Source organism: Paramisgurnus dabryanus, chromosome 24 (genome assembly GCF_030506205.2).
Source record: "Paramisgurnus dabryanus chromosome 24, PD_genome_1.1, whole genome shotgun sequence".
NCBI lineage: Eukaryota > Metazoa > Chordata > Actinopteri > Cypriniformes > Cobitidae > Paramisgurnus > Paramisgurnus dabryanus.
In genome coordinates, this window is record NC_133360.1 from 11,194,648 (window position 1) to 11,215,158 (window position 20,511).

General features: G+C 37.0%; 1 protein-coding gene across 8 annotated transcripts in view; it reads right to left on the reverse strand.

Moving 5' to 3' along the window:
- The window catches only part of cdc14ab (cell division cycle 14Ab), a 49,981-nt gene that overhangs the window by 6,198 nt on the left and 23,272 nt on the right, over nt 1-20,511 (reverse strand). For 3 of the 8 annotated variants that reach the window (XM_065245108.2, XM_065245103.2, XM_065245116.2), the window contains 10 exons: nt 19,773-19,839; nt 16,322-16,384; nt 15,616-15,703; nt 13,936-14,166; nt 13,556-13,694; nt 12,815-12,968; nt 12,497-12,597; nt 7,299-7,346; nt 4,138-4,272; nt 2,967-3,330 (listed from right to left, as the gene is read on the reverse strand). In XM_065245108.2, the coding sequence (XP_065101180.1) occupies nt 2,967-3,330; nt 4,138-4,272; nt 7,299-7,346; nt 12,497-12,597; nt 12,815-12,968; nt 13,556-13,694; nt 13,936-14,166; nt 15,616-15,703; nt 16,322-16,384; nt 19,773-19,839 (1,390 nt within the window). Of the gene's footprint in view, nt 1-2,966; nt 3,331-3,911; nt 3,996-4,137; nt 4,273-7,298; nt 7,347-12,496; nt 12,598-12,814; nt 12,969-13,555; nt 13,695-13,935; nt 14,167-15,615; nt 15,704-16,321; nt 16,385-19,772; nt 19,840-20,511 lie in introns of those variants that run through there. The other 5 variants (XM_065245110.2, XM_065245120.2, XM_065245127.2 and 2 more) reach the window with 3 other exon arrangements.

The window sequence follows — 20,511 nt, forward strand, 5'->3', positions numbered from 1 at the left end:
TAATCAAAATATTGCCAAAACCCTATTATAATCACAAATAAAAACGTGGTCTATGTCACAGGCGGTGGGGGTGATGTTTGGTTGATTCACACAAACAGGGTTTTTTCTTAGCAGCCTCCACAACTCCCATTACCTCAAACAGCAGCATTGAGATGCAATTAGTACTTGTTAGTAAATTTATTACGGTCAAACCTTAACAATTCTGCCTGGCCTTTTACCCATTTTTAAAAACCTATTAGTTAAGCTTTAAAACTTCGTTTTCCATGTCCCTGATGAATCACAGTTTTGTCTTTTGTTAATATTTTTAGTTTGTTTTCTCTCCGATCATTAGCGTGGGATGCACTCAGGCGGATTAGCTCGGAATTGAAAAAAATTACTCTCGTCCCGACCACTCCATTAAAACTCACTTGACAGCGGTAATTAGGTCTATGACTGAACATCTAAACAAGAGCTTCATTAGAACACACTAGAGACAGAGGAGCACATGAAGTGAGAATTATTAAAAGGACGACGGTCATGGAAAAACATGCATGCAAGTTTGTTATAGGTAAAAACCAGTGCGAGGTGAAGAGCACCTGCTGTTAGAGGAACTGATAAGGTTCAAATGGAAAAGGAAAGAATCCCTTTGGGAGAGATATAGGAAGGATTCCTTTTACAAGAAATTACAATGGTAACCATAGTTTATGCCAAAATGCAATTGCTGATTATTGTTTTGACTTAAAACATCAATATTGGATCTTTTCTAAACCACGAAAGAAGCTTCTAGACTCTGTTATTTTGGGATTTTATGACACTGCTTATTTTACAAAATTATTGTAATTACCAGATGAGAATTAGAGTCTTGTACTCTATGGCAGTTTCTATGGCAACACTTATGGCAAAACGGATCTGTGATAGTTGTTGATGAAGGTAAAATACTTCATCATTAGATTATTCACCTTATAATCTTGCAAAATTAAGAAAATACGAACATATTTTACTATAAAAAGTTATTATATAGTAATTACAAAAAATATGACTTAAAACACTAACACGCAAGTTTTTAACTTGTGAAATACGCAAGTGTTTTTATCAAGTCGTGTTTTGTAATTACGAGTTTTGAACTTGCAAAATACGTTAGTGTTTTATCAAGTCGTGTTTTTTGTAATTATGAGTTTTGAACTTGACTTGATAAAACACTTACGTATTTTGCAAGTTCAAAACTCATAATTACAAAAACACGACTTGATAAATCACTAACGTATTTTGCAAGTTCAAAACTCGTAATTACAAAAACGCAACTTGATAAAACACTAACGTATTTTGCAAAGTCGTGTTTTTGTAATTACGAGTTTTGAACTTGTGAAATACGTTAGTGTTATATCAAGTCGGGTTTTTGTAATTACGAGTTTTGAACTTGTGAAATACGTTAGTGTTTTATCAAGTCGTGTTTTTTGTAATTACGAGTTTTGAACTTGACTTGATAAAACACTTACGTATTTTGCAAGTTCAAAACTCGTAATTACAAAAACACGACTTGATAAATCACTAACGTATTTTGCAAGTTCAAAACTCGTAATTACAAAAACGCAACTTGATAAAACACTAACGTATTTTGCAAAGTCGTGTTTTTGTAATTACGAGTTTTGAACTTGTGAAATACGTTAGTGTTATATCAAGTCGGGTTTTTGTAATTACGAGTTTTGAACTTGTAAAATACGTTAGTGTTTTATCAAGTCGTGTTTTTGTAATTACGAGTTTTGAACTTGACTTGATAAAACACTTACGTATTTTGCAAGTTCAAAACTCGTAATTACAAAAGCGCAACTTGATAAAACACTAACGTATTTTGCAAAGTCGTGTTTTTGTAATTACGAGTTTTGAACTTGTGAAATACGTTAGTGTTTTTATCAAGTCGGGTTTTTGTAATTACGAGTTTTGAACTTGTAAAATACGTTAGTGTTTTATCAAGTCGTGTTTTTGTAATTACGAGTTTTGAACTCGTAAAATACGTTAGCATTTAATCAAGTCGTATTTTTTGTAATTACGAGTTTTTTTTGTTTACAAGTTAAAAACTGGTAATTACAAAAAATACTACTTTGAAAGGGTTATGGGTAGAGTTTTTTTACACAATGCAATGAGTTTAATAAAGACGCTTAAAAAAATCAGAAACTCAATTATTTAAAATATGTAACATTTACTTTAAAAACTAATTATATATGAAAAATACGCTTTGAAATCATTAACATATTAATGTAAAAATTACTATATAGTAATAACTAAAAAACAACTTGATAAAACACAAAAATATTAGTTTTATAAAACAATAACACCCACATTTTTAACTTGTGATATACGTTAGTGTTTTTATCAAGTCGTATTTTTAGTTATTACTATATAGTAATTTTAACATAAAATATGGTGGTGATTTTTAAACTTTTGAAATATGTTACTGTTTTACAAAGTCGTGTTTTTGTTATTAAGAATTTTTAACTTGTGAAATACGTTAGTGTTTTATCAAGTCGAATATTTTGTAATTACGAAGTCATATTTTTTAAATTAAGAGTTTTAACTTGTAAAATACTTAAGTGTTTTAACAAGTCGTATTTTTTGTAATTACGAGTTTTTAAAAAAGCACTAACATATTTTACAAGTTAAAAACTCGTAATTACAAAAAATTGTTTCGTAATTACGAAAAATATGCTTTGAGTTTATAAAAACATACATTTTTCAAGCAGGAAACTTCTAATTATGAAGATTTGCTTTGAATTTGATAAAAAACATTTTACATTGCAAGTTAAAAACCCAATTACGAAAATTCTTTATGATACAGCCACCACATAACTCATAGTCACTGCTGTTTCCTCATAGCAACTATATAATTTTAGCGGTTTCTATGGTTACCATGGTAGTTTTTGGAAGGCTCTGAATTGCTGCTGCTGAATGTGCGAATCTCAGGAGGGCTGAAGAAAGGTCGCGTCACTTACGGGAATGGACCGGCTGAGGTAGCGTGCCGAGAGCCCGCTAAGCCCCGTCGAGGGGCTCCTGTGGGCCCCCTGTTCCTCGGCCCCCAGCCTTCCGAGGGTGGACGATCCCACCGTGCTGGTGTGATTGAGGTTGAAGGTCAGACTTTTCGCCCCACTGCTTGGGCTCACCAAACTGGTATTGTGGGTGCTGGATGTGTTATACTGATTATTGTTGACCTCATAGTAGTAATTGTGAGGGCCGTTGTAGGCTGAACGGAGGGTGTGGGAAGAGGAAGTGAACGGAGAGGAGGAGGGCTGTTTCACAGAGCTGTGGGCTTCATCGTCGGGTTCGTACAGGTTACCCAGAGAGTTGGCTAACCGGGTGCTAGAGGAGGGAAAACAGGCATGAAGGGTAAAGGATACACACAGTGACTTGACAACACACACTGCAATGTCTACAGTGGGGGATTATGGGAAACGTTCTGACGATGGGACCATGAACAGTTTGTAATGTTGTGTTGCATATGTAGGGGAGTGACTTGTCCTTATCTGCCAATAAAATAATAAAAGTGGCCTTGTGCAGGGCTGGGTGATTAAATTAACGGTTTGCAATTATGGCTTGTGCCGAAATCTAAGCAGTCATAAAACAGCTGGCGACGTTGCTTCATTTTGTTTGTTTCCATTTTAACAAATCGATTCACAACTGTGAGTTAATCATTTGTTTGAATGGGATAAATTCAATTCTTTAGCTAGATCACCCAACCCTAACCTGAATCGTGATCCAAACATCCAAACTTGTCAGAACAGTACAGTACTTGAAAATAACATGTCCAAAAATACATCAGCATGATCGAATTTAAAAAGGTGCTGGTTTGGATAGAGCGATAAGTAGGTGAGATAGCTTTTCATTACATAAACAGCAGGCAAAGAATCACATGAAAATAGCACACGACTGAGAGCACGAACCAAATTATCTTGGTTCCTCGTGTTTGCCGCTCTCCGGCTTAGATCATAGGGTAGTCACAGAGAGGAAAGAAAGCTGCCAGGGAGCTATGAGGAGAAAAGAGAGACAAGAGAAAGAGAAGAAAGAGTAAGCAAGCCAGAAATAAGAAATAGGTAGCGGAAAACGATGCGTAAAGTCGAACAAAACATAAAAAGAGAGGAACGGAGAAAACGCGTAGGCGACGCTCACCTCTTAAGGTTGGTTGTTGATGAGGAGGAGGTGCGGCCGATTCGCTTGGCTGAGGCAGAAGCTGAGGATGATGGGACTTTGGATGACTTTAAGGGAGATGCGGAGCCCTGGCCAGTGACTGTCGGCTTTGTCCTGCTTTAAAACACACATAGTTGTTTGTTTAAACCCTATTTTAGTGTTGTCACGAATTAACGACTTAAAACCGTTTTTCTTTAAAGAGACACTTTTTTGAAAATATGCTCTTTTCCAGCTCCCATAAGGTTAAACATTTAATTTTAACCGTTTTGGAATCCATTCAGCTGATCTGGCGGTACGACTTGTAGCATAGCTTAGCATAATCTATTGAATCCGATTGGACTATTAGCATCGTGCTCAATAATAACCAAAGAGTTTCAATATTTTTCCTATTAAAAACTTGACTCTTCTGTAGTTACATTGCGTACTAAGAGCGACGCAAAATTATATTACGCAGCGCCTGAAAATAGTCCCCTTGGAAACTTTCAATATCAGAAGATTTGATTTTGGGCACTGCGTAATATCATTGCGCCTTCTGCAGCCATGTTACGGCAAGAAAGTCCTTGATTATTACGACAGAATAAGAGTATAGTTCCTAACCATATCTGCCGTGAAAATCGTAACTTTTAATTTTCCGTCGGCCTTAGTACACGATGCAACTACAGAAGTCAAGTTTTAAATAAGAAAAATATCAAAACTCTTTGATTATTTTTTAGCGCGATGCTAATGGTCTAATCAGATTCAATGGATTATGCTAAGCTATGCTAAAAGTCAGACCACCAGACCCGGAGATCAGCTGTATGGATTTCAAAATGGTAAAAACTCAAAGGGAGCTGGAAAATGATAGCCTAGAAATCTAGACGCACCCTAGCGGCCGCAAAATATATTTGCTGCCAGGGTTTAGTCTAGGCACTCACAATACACTTAAAAGCTCCAAAAACCAAAATTTGGTCAGGCCAATCACATCGTGTGTAGCGTCTGTGGGGCGGGCTTAACATGATGACGACAGAGCTACGACGGTTCCTACTTGAAAACAAAGAATGGCTGCTGCTGCTGAAGAACAGCTTTCTTTTGAAGCGGCTTTGGCCGCGACTCTGGAGGACTTAGACTTATGTTTTTCTTTGAGAGAAGAGCAAATAACCCTACTGAAGTCCTTTTTAAGCAAGAAAGATGTGTTTGGAGTTTTGCCGACTGGTTACGGTAACTACGTCACCTTCTTCGTTGCTCTGATTGGTCATAGCGCTATCCTATTGCGTGCAGAGGCATTTTGAGGGACAACCTTATATCCCGCCCCTTGCATTGAGCCGTTTGTGTGAAGAGTTGCCAGACCTTACATCTTGATGTAGGTCTGGCTAACCAGGCTAGGAAAATGAGCATATTTCCAAAAAAGTGGAGTGTCCCTTTAATATCAATAATATCAAAGCAATACAACAGGATATGGAGGCTCGTGCACAGTTGCATCTTATCTTGCTCCCATCTTAAACAACTTTGATCTGTTTGTCGAACTGAGCTGAATTAAAGTCTCGTTATTTCAAGGAACTTGGGTGGATCAAAAATGAAAAAGAAAGTAAAAGCAATCACTTCAAAAACCACTGGCTAAATAATAAGCCTAAGCTGTAGTGCCTGCCTTCCTTCCCTTCACATAGCATGATATAATCTTAATGACCAAAATGTCCAAATCCAGAGAGTGGTTTTTCCGTCTTTGTGCCAGCAAACATTTGCTGGAAATGTTAAAACATTAGGAAGAATCTGTCGTCGACATATCAGGACAAACCATCATCAACAGATCAAGGACAAACCGTCATCAACATATCATCACTTGGACTGATCAGCAAAACTAACAAAAACTCCAAGCAAACACTACAAATTGGCTATATAAGCATCTTAAAAAGACATAGCCAAGGGGTCAGGGAGTCTAAGACGTGGAATACCTGCATAATGAGTCTTGGCTTTGGGTTTTTTTTTTTAGGAGTTTCAGTTTTCAATCCCATACTTATTTCATTTCAGTCCTAAAAGTATTCACATTGCAAACAAAGTGGCAAAAGCCCAAGACCTCTTTATCAGCGGCCCACCCTACCTCCACCCATCACCCACACAGTCTCGCCGACGTTATCACCCAATCCAAAAACTCCCCTTTGACTCACCTACCAGCCCTTGTCTTCACCTCTTTGTCTCTATCAGTTAAGAAAAAGCTGAACCAAATATAAGTCCTGACTTTATTTACTTGTCATTCAAAGGACTGGAACTTGCACGATATGAAAATGCTATGTGCTATGTATGCCAAATGTTATGTTTGTAAAACATATTTTAACAATATTAAAATATAGTCGAATATTTAATATTATAAAATCAATAAAAACAGAATTACTCTGTCCAATATTTTCAGTCTATTATGACCTTAAAAGCTTTTGGATATACTCCGATGAACTATTTGTATAATGCTTTAATAGTGATTGAAAAGCTTCAGTTTCCATTTACCGTAAACAAACTGACCAAGTTTTTCCTCAGTCTCATCATTCACGTCATGGTTTTGTTTTGAGACAGAGCGGAGACAGGAAGAGTAGGAGGGCCGGTTATGTCCGAGAGGGCTCTTCAACTCCCATCTCTTTGAGGGAAATTAATTAAGGACTGTGTACTTTAGTCACAAGGGGGTGTTTAATCTACATCAGGGCTTAAATGTGCTAAAACGGGGCTTGTTTGAATTACTGACGATGTCGTGTGCGAGGATGCTGTGTCCTGTTCTCACCGAGAGGTACTTGAAGATCTTTTTTATTAGCGTTGTGGGTAAGGAGGAGTGAAGTACATAAAACAGCGACTATAAATAGGTTGCATTTGTTCCTTGTTCTATTTTTAGAAAAACTGAGAAGTTTTAAAGGAAAATATATATTGCATGGGACGAACAGCATTACAAACGCCATCATTTACAGTTTCATTGCCCTTTATATACACATCAATCAATATTTCCTGCACACCAATAAATTACTGTTATTCAGTTTATACAACCCCTCCTCTCCTCTCCCTCTCTCTCTCTCATGTTAAAATTTCAACAATCATATGACCTCAGTGACAATGATCTCTGATCATTTAAAGAGAATAAAATGAAAATCTAACACAGTGTTGATTTTGTGCAGAGAATGGGAAGATACCTGAGAGGCTGTGATGGGGATCTGGTGTGCAGTTTCATGTCTTCAAGCCTGTTGATAAAAGAACACTTCTATTAGATTTAAGTACACACGTTTGACTCACACAAAGCAATATAAAATCATAAACAGCAGTTTGTTATCAACTATTTCAAAAATACTAAACAAGACACCACACAGTGAAATTAACATGTTAAATTCTAGTCGTGTGTCAATAACGGTTTACATTTTTTAAAGAAAAGTTTATTTATCTATCATTTGTGTGTCTATCTATACATCTATCATTATTGCTTGTCTGTCCGTCCATCCATCCATCTATAAATCCATTCATCCATCCATTCATTCAACTATCACCCATTTATCCATTCAACTGTCATCCATCCATCCATCCATTCAACTGTCATCCATCCATTCATCCATCCATCAATCAAACTATCATCCATCCAACTATCATCCATCCATCCGTCCAACTATCATCCATCCATTCATCCAACTATCATCCATCCATCCGTCCAACTATCATCCATCCATTCATCCAACTATCATCCATCCATTCATTCATCAAACCATCCCACTATCATTCATCCATCCATTTAATCAAATTGCATCCATCCAATTATCATCCATTCATCAATTCATCCATTCATCAATCCATCCATCCATAAACTACCATCCATCCATCAATCTATCTTCCATTTAACTATCATCCATCCATCCAACTTTCATCCATCCAATTATCATCCATCCAACTATCATCCATCCAACTATCATCCATCCATCTACCATCCATCCAACTATCATCTATCCAACTATCATCCATCCATCATTCATCCATCCATCCAACTATCATCATTCCATCCATCCATCCAACTATCATCCATCCAATTATCATCCATTCATCAATTCATCCATTCATCAATCCATCCATCCATAAACTACAATCCATCCATCAATCTATCTTCCATTTAACTATCGTCCATCCATCCAACTTTCATCCATCCAATTATCATCCATCCATCCAACTACCATCTATCCAATTATCATCCATCCATCCAACTACCATCCATCCAACTACCATCCATCCATCCATCCAACTACCATCCATCCATCCATCCAACTATCATCCATCCATCCATCCAACTATCATCCATCCATCCATCCAACTATCATCCATCCATCCATCCAACTATCATCCAACTATCATCCATCCATCCATCCAACTATCATCCAACTACCATCCATCCATCCATCCAACTATCATCCATCCATCCATCCAACTATCATCCATCCATCCATCCAACTATCATCCATCCATCCATCCAACTATCATCCATCCATCCATCCATCTATCATCCATCCATCCATCCAACTATCATCCATCCATCCATCCATCCATCCAACTATCATTCATCCATTTATTCAACTATCATCCATCCATCTCCTTATCCATCCATCCAATTATCCATCCATCCATCCATCCAACTACCATCCATCCAATTATCATCAATCCATCCAATTATCATCAAACTATCCATCCAATTATCATTCATCCAACTACCATCCATCCAACTACCATCAATCCATCCAACTATCATCTATCCATCCAACTATCATCTATCCATCCAACTATCATCCATCCATCCAACTACCATCAATCCATCCAACTACCAACAATCCATCCAACTACCATCAATCCATCCAACTACCAACAATCCATCCAACTACCATCAATCCATCCAACTACCATCAATCCATCCAACTACCATCAATCCATCCAACTACCATCTATCCATCCAACTACCATCCATCCATCAATCTATCTTACATTTAACTATCATCCATCCATCCAACTTTTATCCATCCAATTATCATCCATCCAACTATCATCCATCCATCCAACTACCATCCATCCAACTATCATCCATCCATCCATCCAACTATCATCCATCCATCCATCCAACTATCATCCATCCATCCATCCAACTATCATCCATCCATCCATCCAACTATCATCCATCCATCCATCCATCCATCCATCCAACTATCATTCATCCATTTATTCAACTATCATCCATCCATCTCCTTATCCATCCATCCAATTATCATCCATCCATCCATCCAACTACCATCCATCCAATTATCATCAATCCATCCAATTATCATCAAACTATCCATCCAATTATCATTCATCCAACTACCATCCATCCAACTACCATCAATCCATCCAACTATCATCTATCCATCCAACTATCATCTATCCATCCAACTATCATCTATCCATCCAACTATCATCTATCCATCCAACTACCATCAATCCATCCAACTACCATCAATCCATCCAACTACCATCAATCCATCCAACTACCATCAATCCATCCAACTACCATCTATCCATCCAACTACCATCCATCCATCAATCTATCTTACATTTAACTATCATCCATCCATCCAACTTTTATCCATCCAATTATCATCCATCCAACTATCATCCATCCATCCAACTACCATCCATCCAACTATCATCCATCCATCCATCCAACTATCATCCATCCATCCATCCAACTATCATCCATCCATCCATCCAACTATCATCCATCCATCCATCCAACTATCATCCATCCATCCATCCAACTATCATCCATCCATCCATCCATCCATCCAACTATCATTCATCCATTTATTCAACTATCATCCATCCATCTCCTTATCCATCCATCCAATTATCATCCATCCATCCATCCAACTACCATCCATCCAATTATCATCAATCCATCCAATTATCATCAAACTATCCATCCAATTATCATTCATCCAACTACCATCCATCCAACTACCATCAATCCATCCAACTATCATCTATCCATCCAACTATCATCTATCCATCCAACTATCATCTATCCATCCAACTATCATCTATCCATCCAACTATCATCTATCCATCCAACTACCATCAATCCATCCAACTACCATCAATCCATCCAACTACCATCAATCCATCCAACTACCATCAATCCATCCAACTACCATCAATCCATCCAACTACCATCTATCCATCCAACTATCATCTATCCATCCAACAACCATGCATCTATCCATCCAACAACCATGCATCTATCCATCAATCCATCCAATTATCATCCATCCATCCATCCATCCATCCATCCATCCATCCATCCATCCATCCATCCACTACCATCTATCCATCAATCTATCATCCATTCATCCAATTATCATCCATCTAACTACCATCCATCCATCTAACTACCATCCATCCCTTCATCCATCCATCTAACTACCATCCATCCCTTCATCCATCCATCTAACTACCATCCATCCATCCATCCAACAACCATCCATGCATCCATCCAACTTTCATCCAACCAACCATCCACCCATCCATCCAACCATCATCCATCCATCCAACTACCATCCATCCATCCATCTATCATCCATCCATCCAACTATCATCCATCCACCCATCATCCATGCATCCATCCAACTTTCATCCAACCAACCATCAATCCAACCATCCATTTATCATTTATTTGTCTATCTATTCATCTATGATTTATGTGTGTCCATCCATCCATCCATCATCAAACCAAAAGGAAAATCACAGAGCTTCTGTTTTTTTATGTGTGTCCATCTATTTATACATCATCCTTCTTGTATTCCATGTTGAACTAAAGGAAAATCACAGATGTTTACAGGACTAAGATACAAAAGATACCAGAACGTTTTTTGTACATCTTCCCATCTTTAGGTACAGACAAACCATTACTCTAAGACACGTTACTATGCCAACCAGCTCAGCGCCTGGTGTATCACTCCTCTTCTCTGCACAGTGTTCTTTTGTAATTATTTTCGCTCTGTCTTGCATTTGAGACACGACTAGCAACCGCAACCCCGGCCGGGCGTCATTTAGTTCTTCACTGAGCTAAAAGCTAATGGAAGTTGAAAGATTCCTGATAAAAGGCTCCATTCACATACTCGGGGACGGAGCGTCATTCATGTAATGTGGCTCATTAAAGTGCATATATTGAGAAACGGACCAATGATGTGTTATGATCTTAAACAAGCTTTGATTTTCTTTTGGCACAGTTGAAATTTAAGCCCACAAATTCTGCCACCTTAAAGGGATAGTTCACCCAAATATATAAATAATTTATGACTCACCCTCCTGAGTCGTTCCAAACTCGTAAGACCTCCTTTCATCTTCGGAAAACTGTTTAAGATGTTTTATATTTAGTCCGAGAGCTTGCTGACCCTCCATTGAAAATCTACGTACGGTGTACTGTCCATGTCCAGAAAGGTAATAAAAACATCATCAAAGTAGTCCATGTGACATCAGTGGGTCAGTTTAAATGTGTTGAAGCATCGAAAATACATTTTGGTCCCAAAAAATAATAATTACGACCTTTTTCAGCATTGTCTTCTCTTCCGGTTCTGTTGTAAACCGTATGCGCGAGACTAAAGTCACGTGACTGCATGACGGATGAAAAAAAACCCTGCTGGGGCGCACCAGATAACACGTCAGCCGCGTCACTGCAGTCACGTGACTGCAGTCTCGTGCACGCAGTTAACAACAGACGCGGAAGAAAAGACAATGCTGAATAAAGTCGTAATTGTTATTTTAGGACCAAAATGCATTTTTGATGCTTCAACACATTCTAACTGACCCAGTGATGTCACATGGACTACTTTGATGACGTTTTTATTACCTTTCTGGACATGGACAGTATGCCGTACATAGATTTTCAATGTAGGGTCAGCAAGCTCTCTAAGACTAAATATAAAACATCTTAAACAGTTTTCCGAAGATGAAAGGAGGTCTTACGAGTTTGGAACGACTCACGAGGGTGAGTCATAAATTATTTATATTTTTGGGTGAACTATCCCTTTAATGCAAGAATGCATGCAAAGACCTCAAATAAAAAAAAACTGTAGCGTTCTTTAGTATTTACTATTGTAAAATGCCTAAATGCTAGTGTTTTTGAACCTTACTATAGTAAATATTTAAGTATAGACCACTACAGTTTTACTACTAATATCAATTTACAATACAGAATAGTATATTAAACTATAGTTAAAAAAAATACTACACTTTAGGCATTTCTTAAGTTTTCACACTCATTTGTAGATTTCTGGCCTTATGTTTATGAAAAGCTGTTAAAAACGTGCATGCACAAGCAGGAGCGTCTTACCTTATAGCTCCGGTCGTAGCAGACCTCGGTTGCCGTCGACCCTTTAAGGCACGCAGTTTGTCTCCTTGAGTCATACCGAGGTCATTCTCGGCGAAATCGTTCTGTAGTGGCAGAACGGACAATGAAATACATCTTTATAATGAGTTTTGGCATTCAATGTCATAAGCAAATATAAAGATGTACAATGAATCAGTCACCATACTGAACACCGCCATTATAGCAATCAATATTATCATTGCTAGAAGACTAAAATGGACAGTAATACACTTTATAAGAATTACATCAACCTATATACACAATTTCGAAATGACATCTTACATCTTCCATGCGGTCCACACTTCTAGATTTGAAGATGGAGGTGTTCATGGAGAGGTTGTCCATACTGGAGATGAGGTGAGGGACAGATCGTTCCTCGTGCTGCCTCTGCTTGGATCTGTGAATATCTCCATGGGCCCAGAGGGTCGCCTGTTTCCTGTACAGGTAGAAAGAGCGTGAGAAGCACAAAAAGAGGAAAGAAAGATTCAATGTGTCCTGCTAATATTGGAATAAATCCCATCGCCAACTCACTGCCAATTCCAGATAACAGGCGCTTTGTATCATAATCTCACACATTTTGCAATGCCCTAAGGAGGAAAGTATGCTTGCAGATACGGTTAGCAGGGATTTTTCGCATGCTACGGTACACTGCATCTTCTCAGCCCAGCAAAACACTTTAGAGATAAATGCCCTTCACTTTACCAGAGCTCTGTTTTAACTCAGACCGTGACAGAAATAACACACATAAAGTTTGTTAGTATAATGATGATTCAGCAGTAGGGCGACTACTATTGCATCAATTGGAAACGAAATATGTGCTAACCTCTTTGATCTCTTTCGCAAAGCAGTGCGCTCTCGAAAACACTTCAAGCTTTAAAATTAAAATATATGGGTTTTTTGTCAAGCCCCGAATGCTCTCTCACATCTGCATTGCGTAACTGCGTCAACGATAAACTGTGGAGATATTTGAGAGTTGTTTGGGAAGGGCAGTACTGGTGCATTGTGGGTAGCGTCACGACTTACTCTTCCAGGTAATGCTGCTGGGGTCCGATGATCGAACCTGGTCTGCAGATGCGTATCCAGGCGATGGCTTCTGCGGCCGTGAAACGGTAATGCTTCATGAGGTAACAGCCAATCAGAGTGCCTGTACGGCCTAAACCGGCTGGAAAAACATTGTAGGTGTCGTTTTATTTAATGTGACAAATATCACAACATTGATTCAAATCATCTCAAAGGCGTTGCTTTTTCCTAACAGCCCATGAGACTCTCTACTGTTAAATGCAATATGTAACAACAAAACTCATTTCCATTTTGACAACAATTATCCTTTTTTTTGGCAAAATAGTAGGTCAATGAGGCAACATTTCCATATCTTTGATTCAAGTGTCTTTTTGCCGCCCCACCTTTGCAGTGCACGGCGACCGCCCCATCCGTGCTCTCGCACACGTGCAGAAAGCGTCGGGTGATGACGTCGCTGGGCGTGCTGCCGTCCACGAAAAACAGGTCGTAGTGATCGAACCCGGCGTCCGTGAAACGTTTGGCGTCGTAGATCTTCTTGTTGAGACGGACAATGGTGGTGACGTTGTGTTTGCGGAAATAAGGGAAGTACGCCTCGGGCGCGTGGAGGGGATAACCTAGAATCAAAGAAAAGAGGCACGATTGATGTATAGTATATCCATTTGTATAAAAAAACATAGCAAAGATTTAAAAAACAATCAATCAATGGTGCAAAAAGTTGTCCGTGGCTTCTTACTGGGTCAAAAGAGTTCCCACTCCCAATTCTCTATTATATTTTAAAACCCTAATAATGACTCTGGAAAGTCTTTAAACGCAACTTTATGTAATGTTTAACCCATTTTGTCACCTCTTTAAAAATCTGCATGGTTTAATGTGTGATTTATTTCTACAGTGCTAACAATTTAATACTAATAAGTTAAAGCACTAATAATGATGCTTGCCTTAGCAAGGGTCACTTACATCACATCATGTTATTACTAAAACAACAGTGCCCTCTACTGTCAAACACACAAATATCATCAGAATACATTCTTCTGACCACTTATTAATGACAGTATTCACTATTAAACAGTGATTAGGCAACTAAATTAAATGAATGGGTTCCTGTGTAGCTCGGTGGTGGGGCATTATGTTAGCAGTACAAAAGGTCATGGGTTTGAATCCAGGGAACAAGCATACTAATAAAAATGTATAACTTGTCTCTCACTGCACATTGCTTTGGACAAAAGCGTCTGACAAATGCATAAATGGGTGATTCTCACGAAATTAGACTTATGAGGTGTCATGAAACATTTTGATAAAAATAAGAAGCATACAGTTACAAACATCTCCTCATGTACAATTTTGCACATGATTTCAAATGACATCATACAAATGTTTTTGTTTTTTCCACATTTAACGGAAAATTGTCATTACCGCAACGTGTCCATGACTGGATTTGGGTTCTTTGACGTGAAAATATTTATAATTAAAAAAAAATTAAAAATGAAAAGCTTCAGTGCATGTTATACTTTAAACATTTACAGTAAATGTGGTATTTGGTGATCATTGGTAAACGTAGAGACAATAATAAGGAATATAAATGTGTCCAAGACCAATTTTCTCATCCTCCGCAACAATTTTCAATCATTTGTTTAAGCCCTCAAGAAACTAAAATCGAAAATTATTGGAAGGGACATAATTGACTGTGACAATAAAGATGGCTACCAGGTAAGCAGTTATTTTTTTCCTCTTTAGATAAAAGTAGAAATTGTGTTTGTCATAGTACATAGACAACTTTTTAGTACTCATTACCGAAAAATGAGTTTGTAAATGCATATATTTAATGTAATATCATGTTGCGGTAATGATCATTTTTGATAATCTAAAAAAGTAAATAATTTTATAGATTTTTTTTTTTTTAATTTATAAAAATTATGGTTATAGTAAGTTCAGACCTTAATCTTATATATTTTTTTTAATTCTGATGCTGGACACCTTCTAAATCTGAATTTCGTGAGAATCACCCAAATAGAAATGAATATAACATACAAGCTACATGGAGTGTGGCCAAGTATCCGGCTTACCGTTTTCTACTTTACTTTTTGGATGTGGACCGCTGAATGCAAGAAGTTTGCCAGGGATGATCCAATTTAGATCACCATTCTCTACACGCTGAAAAACACAGAAAAACAACAATATAAGGTGACAAGGAGATGGGGAGACAAAAGATATTGGACTCTGATGCTCCAAATATCAAACTTCGATTGAGGCTTTAGCCTGGATTTCACAAAGTTTAATTTAAGTCATCGATTTCTATCTTTGAAATGACCTTCAACGTTATATTTTCATATACGTTATATGTTCTTTTCATTATGTAGGATGATGATTTATGTAGAAAACATTTAATTACAAAAATACAATGCGTCACATAAAGGAGAAACGGCCGATCCAAGGGTTTATCCAACTATGGTATTTGTCGTAATACCAGTTATCACAATGTACGATTTACATAGTTTCCTTACATAAAACTAACTATTACAAATAGTAATAGAAAAAACAAATATTGGTTAATTTTCCAATGGCTTTCATTAAAGGATCATAGCAAGCAAACAAATAAGATCGTTCAGCTTAGGGCTCTCGTTTGGTGCATGATTTAAATCAGATTGATCAGACACTGGCATAAGATGAAATGTCTTTAGGCCTGGATATACAATATGATTATGCAACAGGTTTGATTCATGTAATTCCAGGTTAAAGGATCGCCCGCCGGTAGTGAAAGGGTGTCGTTACCTCATAATGTTCATACTCATGGAGCTCAAACGTCTCAAAGTTTAAGAACCCGTGCTGAAGGGCCTGCAAAACAGTAAAAAACAACCAACATCAGTATTAAAACGCCTCTGTTATGAAAACGCCTCTTTTAAAATAATAATAATAATAAAATGAAAACAACAATGAATTGATGTAAAGATTGTGGCAGTCAAGATTATATACAGTGATTTATACCACGGTAACCATTGCTCCGGTGCCTATTTTTAAGACATTTGACAGGTTAGGTGTGCGGTTTAAAGAAAAATAATCAACACCCATAGAAGGATTTCTCAGCCAATCAGAATAAAGCATTCAACAGACCTATAATGGTATAACATGTATTAAATATCTGCCAGTTGACTCATTTAATTACCGCCCTGCCCTACTTTCATATACAGTACAAAACCTTTTGACTGTCTACACCACCCAAACAACAACAACAACTGCAATGAACTCTACACTTGCAGCTTCAATCCAGACGTACAACAGATTGCCGTGTCCATTTACACACACATATCTGATCCAGACAGCTCACTTGCATGGTTTCTCCCAGGCTGTGGTTATGTAACTGTACTCTAGTCCTACACCGGTTTAATCGAATAAGCCTAGATGACCTCATCCTCTCTGCTGCTGATGGGAAAAGAGCTTACAGGTGAAATCTGCATCAATGTGGATGAGTGTTTGAAGATTTAGGCCATGTTGGCATTACTTTACGGTCTCCTGAAACACCCCGGAGATCTAGGATGGTGGCCAGAAGGTTAGGGGTTCAAACCGTAACAAGGGATAATTCATAAGCTATCAACGTTGTGTCATGAATGGGAACACTTATACGTCCCAATTCGTATACAATCCGTCCTAAATAGTATTCAAAATAAGAGTTGAAATCCTTAAAGCAGCTAAAAATTCAAAATGCAGATCCATCTAAAACCAAATCATGAGATGGTAGGAGAAAGCACAACGAAAGAGGACCTAAAGGTCCACATGTTTATATTTATGCATTTGACAGATGCCAAAATCCAGATTTACAGTGCATTCAAAGCTACACATTTAATGAAGGTGGACATTGCCTAGGTTTGAACCCATGACCTTGGGATTGCAAGAACATTGCTTTTATCAAATGTAAACATAAGACATTAAGTAAACGATTGGCATATTGTGTGACATGTTTTCTCTGATGTGGGCTGAGCATAAGCACATTCCAGAGTTTAAGGCGACTCAAGAATGCATGATCGCCGTGCTGAACGAGTCTTTCCTGTGTGCCGGGATGATGTCACGTCGATATTGGTCTATTTGCAGAGTTGTTGCTGAGATACTCAAAACATACAGTAGATACGCATACTTGACAAACACGCTTCTACACAGCAGCCAGTTCGAAGAATTCAACTAGCAACACCTATTTGTGTAATGGTGTCTAGTTCGAGTCGCAGAAAAACATTTGGGAATGTAATCTTTCAAAAGCACAATGAAAAGTTGGAGTTGTGGTCGGAGTTTAGAAAACAGATTTAAACCACACTGCAAAAAATGATTTAAGAAAACATTTTCTTAGTATTTTTGTCTTGTTTATAGTAAAAATATCTAAACATTCTTAAATTAAGATGTTTTTTTGATGAGCAAAACTACCCAAGAAAATAAGTCTATAAAAATAATAATAAAAAATAATAAAAATCTGCCAATGGGTAAGCAAAAAAATCTTGAACATTTTTCTTAAACACTAAATTCAAGAAAAATTCATATATTTTTTGTCTATAAACTATACTTATTTTCTTGGGTTATTTTGCTCATCAAGAAAAAGTATCTTAATTTAAGAATTTTTAGATATTTTTACTGAAAACAAGACAAAAACACTTTTTTTCTTGAAAAATACCTGCACTGCAAAAAATGACTTTCTTACTCTGTATTTTTGTCTTGTTTTCAGTAAAAAACTATCTAATTTTTTTTTAATTAAGATGAATTTTCTTGATGAGCAAAATGACCTAGGAAAATAGGTCTAGTTTTAAGACAAAAAAATATACAATTTAAGCAAACTTGTGCTTAAAACAAACAAAAAAATCGTATTCCATCTGCCAATGGAATAAGAAAATTTTTCTTGAATTAAGTGTTCATGAAAAAAGTAAACTTATTTTAAAAAAATTGTTCTTATTCCATTGGCAGATTTTTTGCTCGTTTTACACACTAATTTACTTATTTTTTGTCTAAAAACCTATACAAAAACTTATTTTCCTAGGTCATTTTACTCATCAAGAAAATACATCTTAATTTAAGAATTTTTAAGTTTTTTTTAGCTGCAAACAAGACAAAAATACTAAGTAAGAAATCAATTTTTGCAGTGCGTCAACCCTCTCGTTTTTCCTGGGATTCTCCCATATTTTACCATTCTTTCCCACCATCATCCCGTTTAAATAATTTTCCATATTTTTTGTCTTTATATAAAAAAATCCCCACTTGCTGTATTGGAAGTTTGCTACATTCCCCTTCACACTGCAAAAAAGGATTTAAGACATTTTTTTAGTATTTTTGTCTTGTTTTCAGTAAAAAGATTTCTTAAATTAAGATGCATTTTTGATGAGCGAGCAAAACGACCAAAGAAAATAAGTCTAGTTTTTAGAAAATATACAATTTAAGTGATGAAGTGAAGTTTGTGCATGAAACAAGCAAAAAAATCTGCCAATGGCGTTTGAAAAAACTAAACTTATTTCAAGATTTTTTTCTTAACCCATTGACAGTTCTTTGGGGTTTTTTGCTTGTTTTGAGAACAAACTTAATTCAATTTGATATTTTTTGTCTGATATTTTTAGGGTATTTTGCTCATCAAGAAAATATATCTTGATTTAAGAATTTTTAAATATTTGTACTGAAAACAAGACAACTACTAAATAAGAAAGTAATTTTTAGCAGTGGACTTATCCATTCCCTTGCATACACTGCAAAAAATGATTTTCAAGAAAAAAACTCTTAGTATTTTTGTATTGTTTTCAGTAAAAATCTCTCAAAATTCTTAAATTAAGATGCTTTGTCTTGATGAGCAAAACAACCCAAGAAAATAAGTCTAGTTTTTAGACCAAAAATATCAAACGTAAGTGATTTTGTGCATAAAACAAGCAAAAAAAAAAATCTGCCAATGGGGTAAGCCCATTTTTCAGAATTTATTTATTTCCTAATAAATATTATTATTTATTGGTCATGTTGCTTATTGCTAATCGCAGCGATCTTCTCCCGGACCCTGCCCACCTGCCATATCACATCACCAGAAGTAAAGAGAGATCGTTTTAAGTAGGGGAGGAGATTTGCGTTTTTGATTAAAGATTATGAGGGCACATGAATTAAAAAAAAATAATGAAGCTCACAGATATTACCACAACATTCCAAAACAAATGACAGTTTTTCATTTTATTTTCATTGTGACTTTAACTACAGTGTCGTGTGTATCTCTCACCTTCCTAATGCCTTGCAAACAGTCGAGAACAGTCAGATTATGTGTGCAGTTCCCAAATGAAGCATCCCTGAAAGAAGAGAGAAAAAGCATATTAAAAAACATTTACTGTGTAGGTGTAAGTCACATGAGATCAAATTCACAAACAAACCCCCACCCATTTCCTTCTCACACCCATAAAGTCCCATTATGTGCAAAAGAAACACCACCACTGTGGCTGGCTTTTTTCCGCAGTAAACCATTACCACTGAATGCAAGCAACTGGGTCAGTCTCTTTGTATTCAGGCATGGGAGAAGGGCGATATGGAGAACATAGGCCACAAGAGGTAAAGAAACAAAAAGAGGGAAAACCTTGAATCCGTGGAGTCTGCACACAAGGGCGAGGGTCATCTCTAGAGTCAAGGCGGCATAATAAACACATCATCGACAAGGATGTTTTTATTTTGAAAAGAAGATAAAGCATCAAGAAACAAGGACTGAGTTTGGTGCTTTGCAGTATGCATATGCTTAACTCGGTTTATGATGCAGAGGCTGGGTTGCATAAAAAGTAGGTCAGTATTCTACTGGGTCTCCCGTTGTGTCTTAATGGAAAGACATCAGACTGCGCTCACCCACATGCATACCCAAACTCCCACAAGATGGCAAAGAGTTGCTGCATGTTGGCCCTCTTAACAATGCTTTTAAAACTGATGTAAAACACAATCTTTTTGATAATACTCTTTCATTTCACGAAATATCTTTT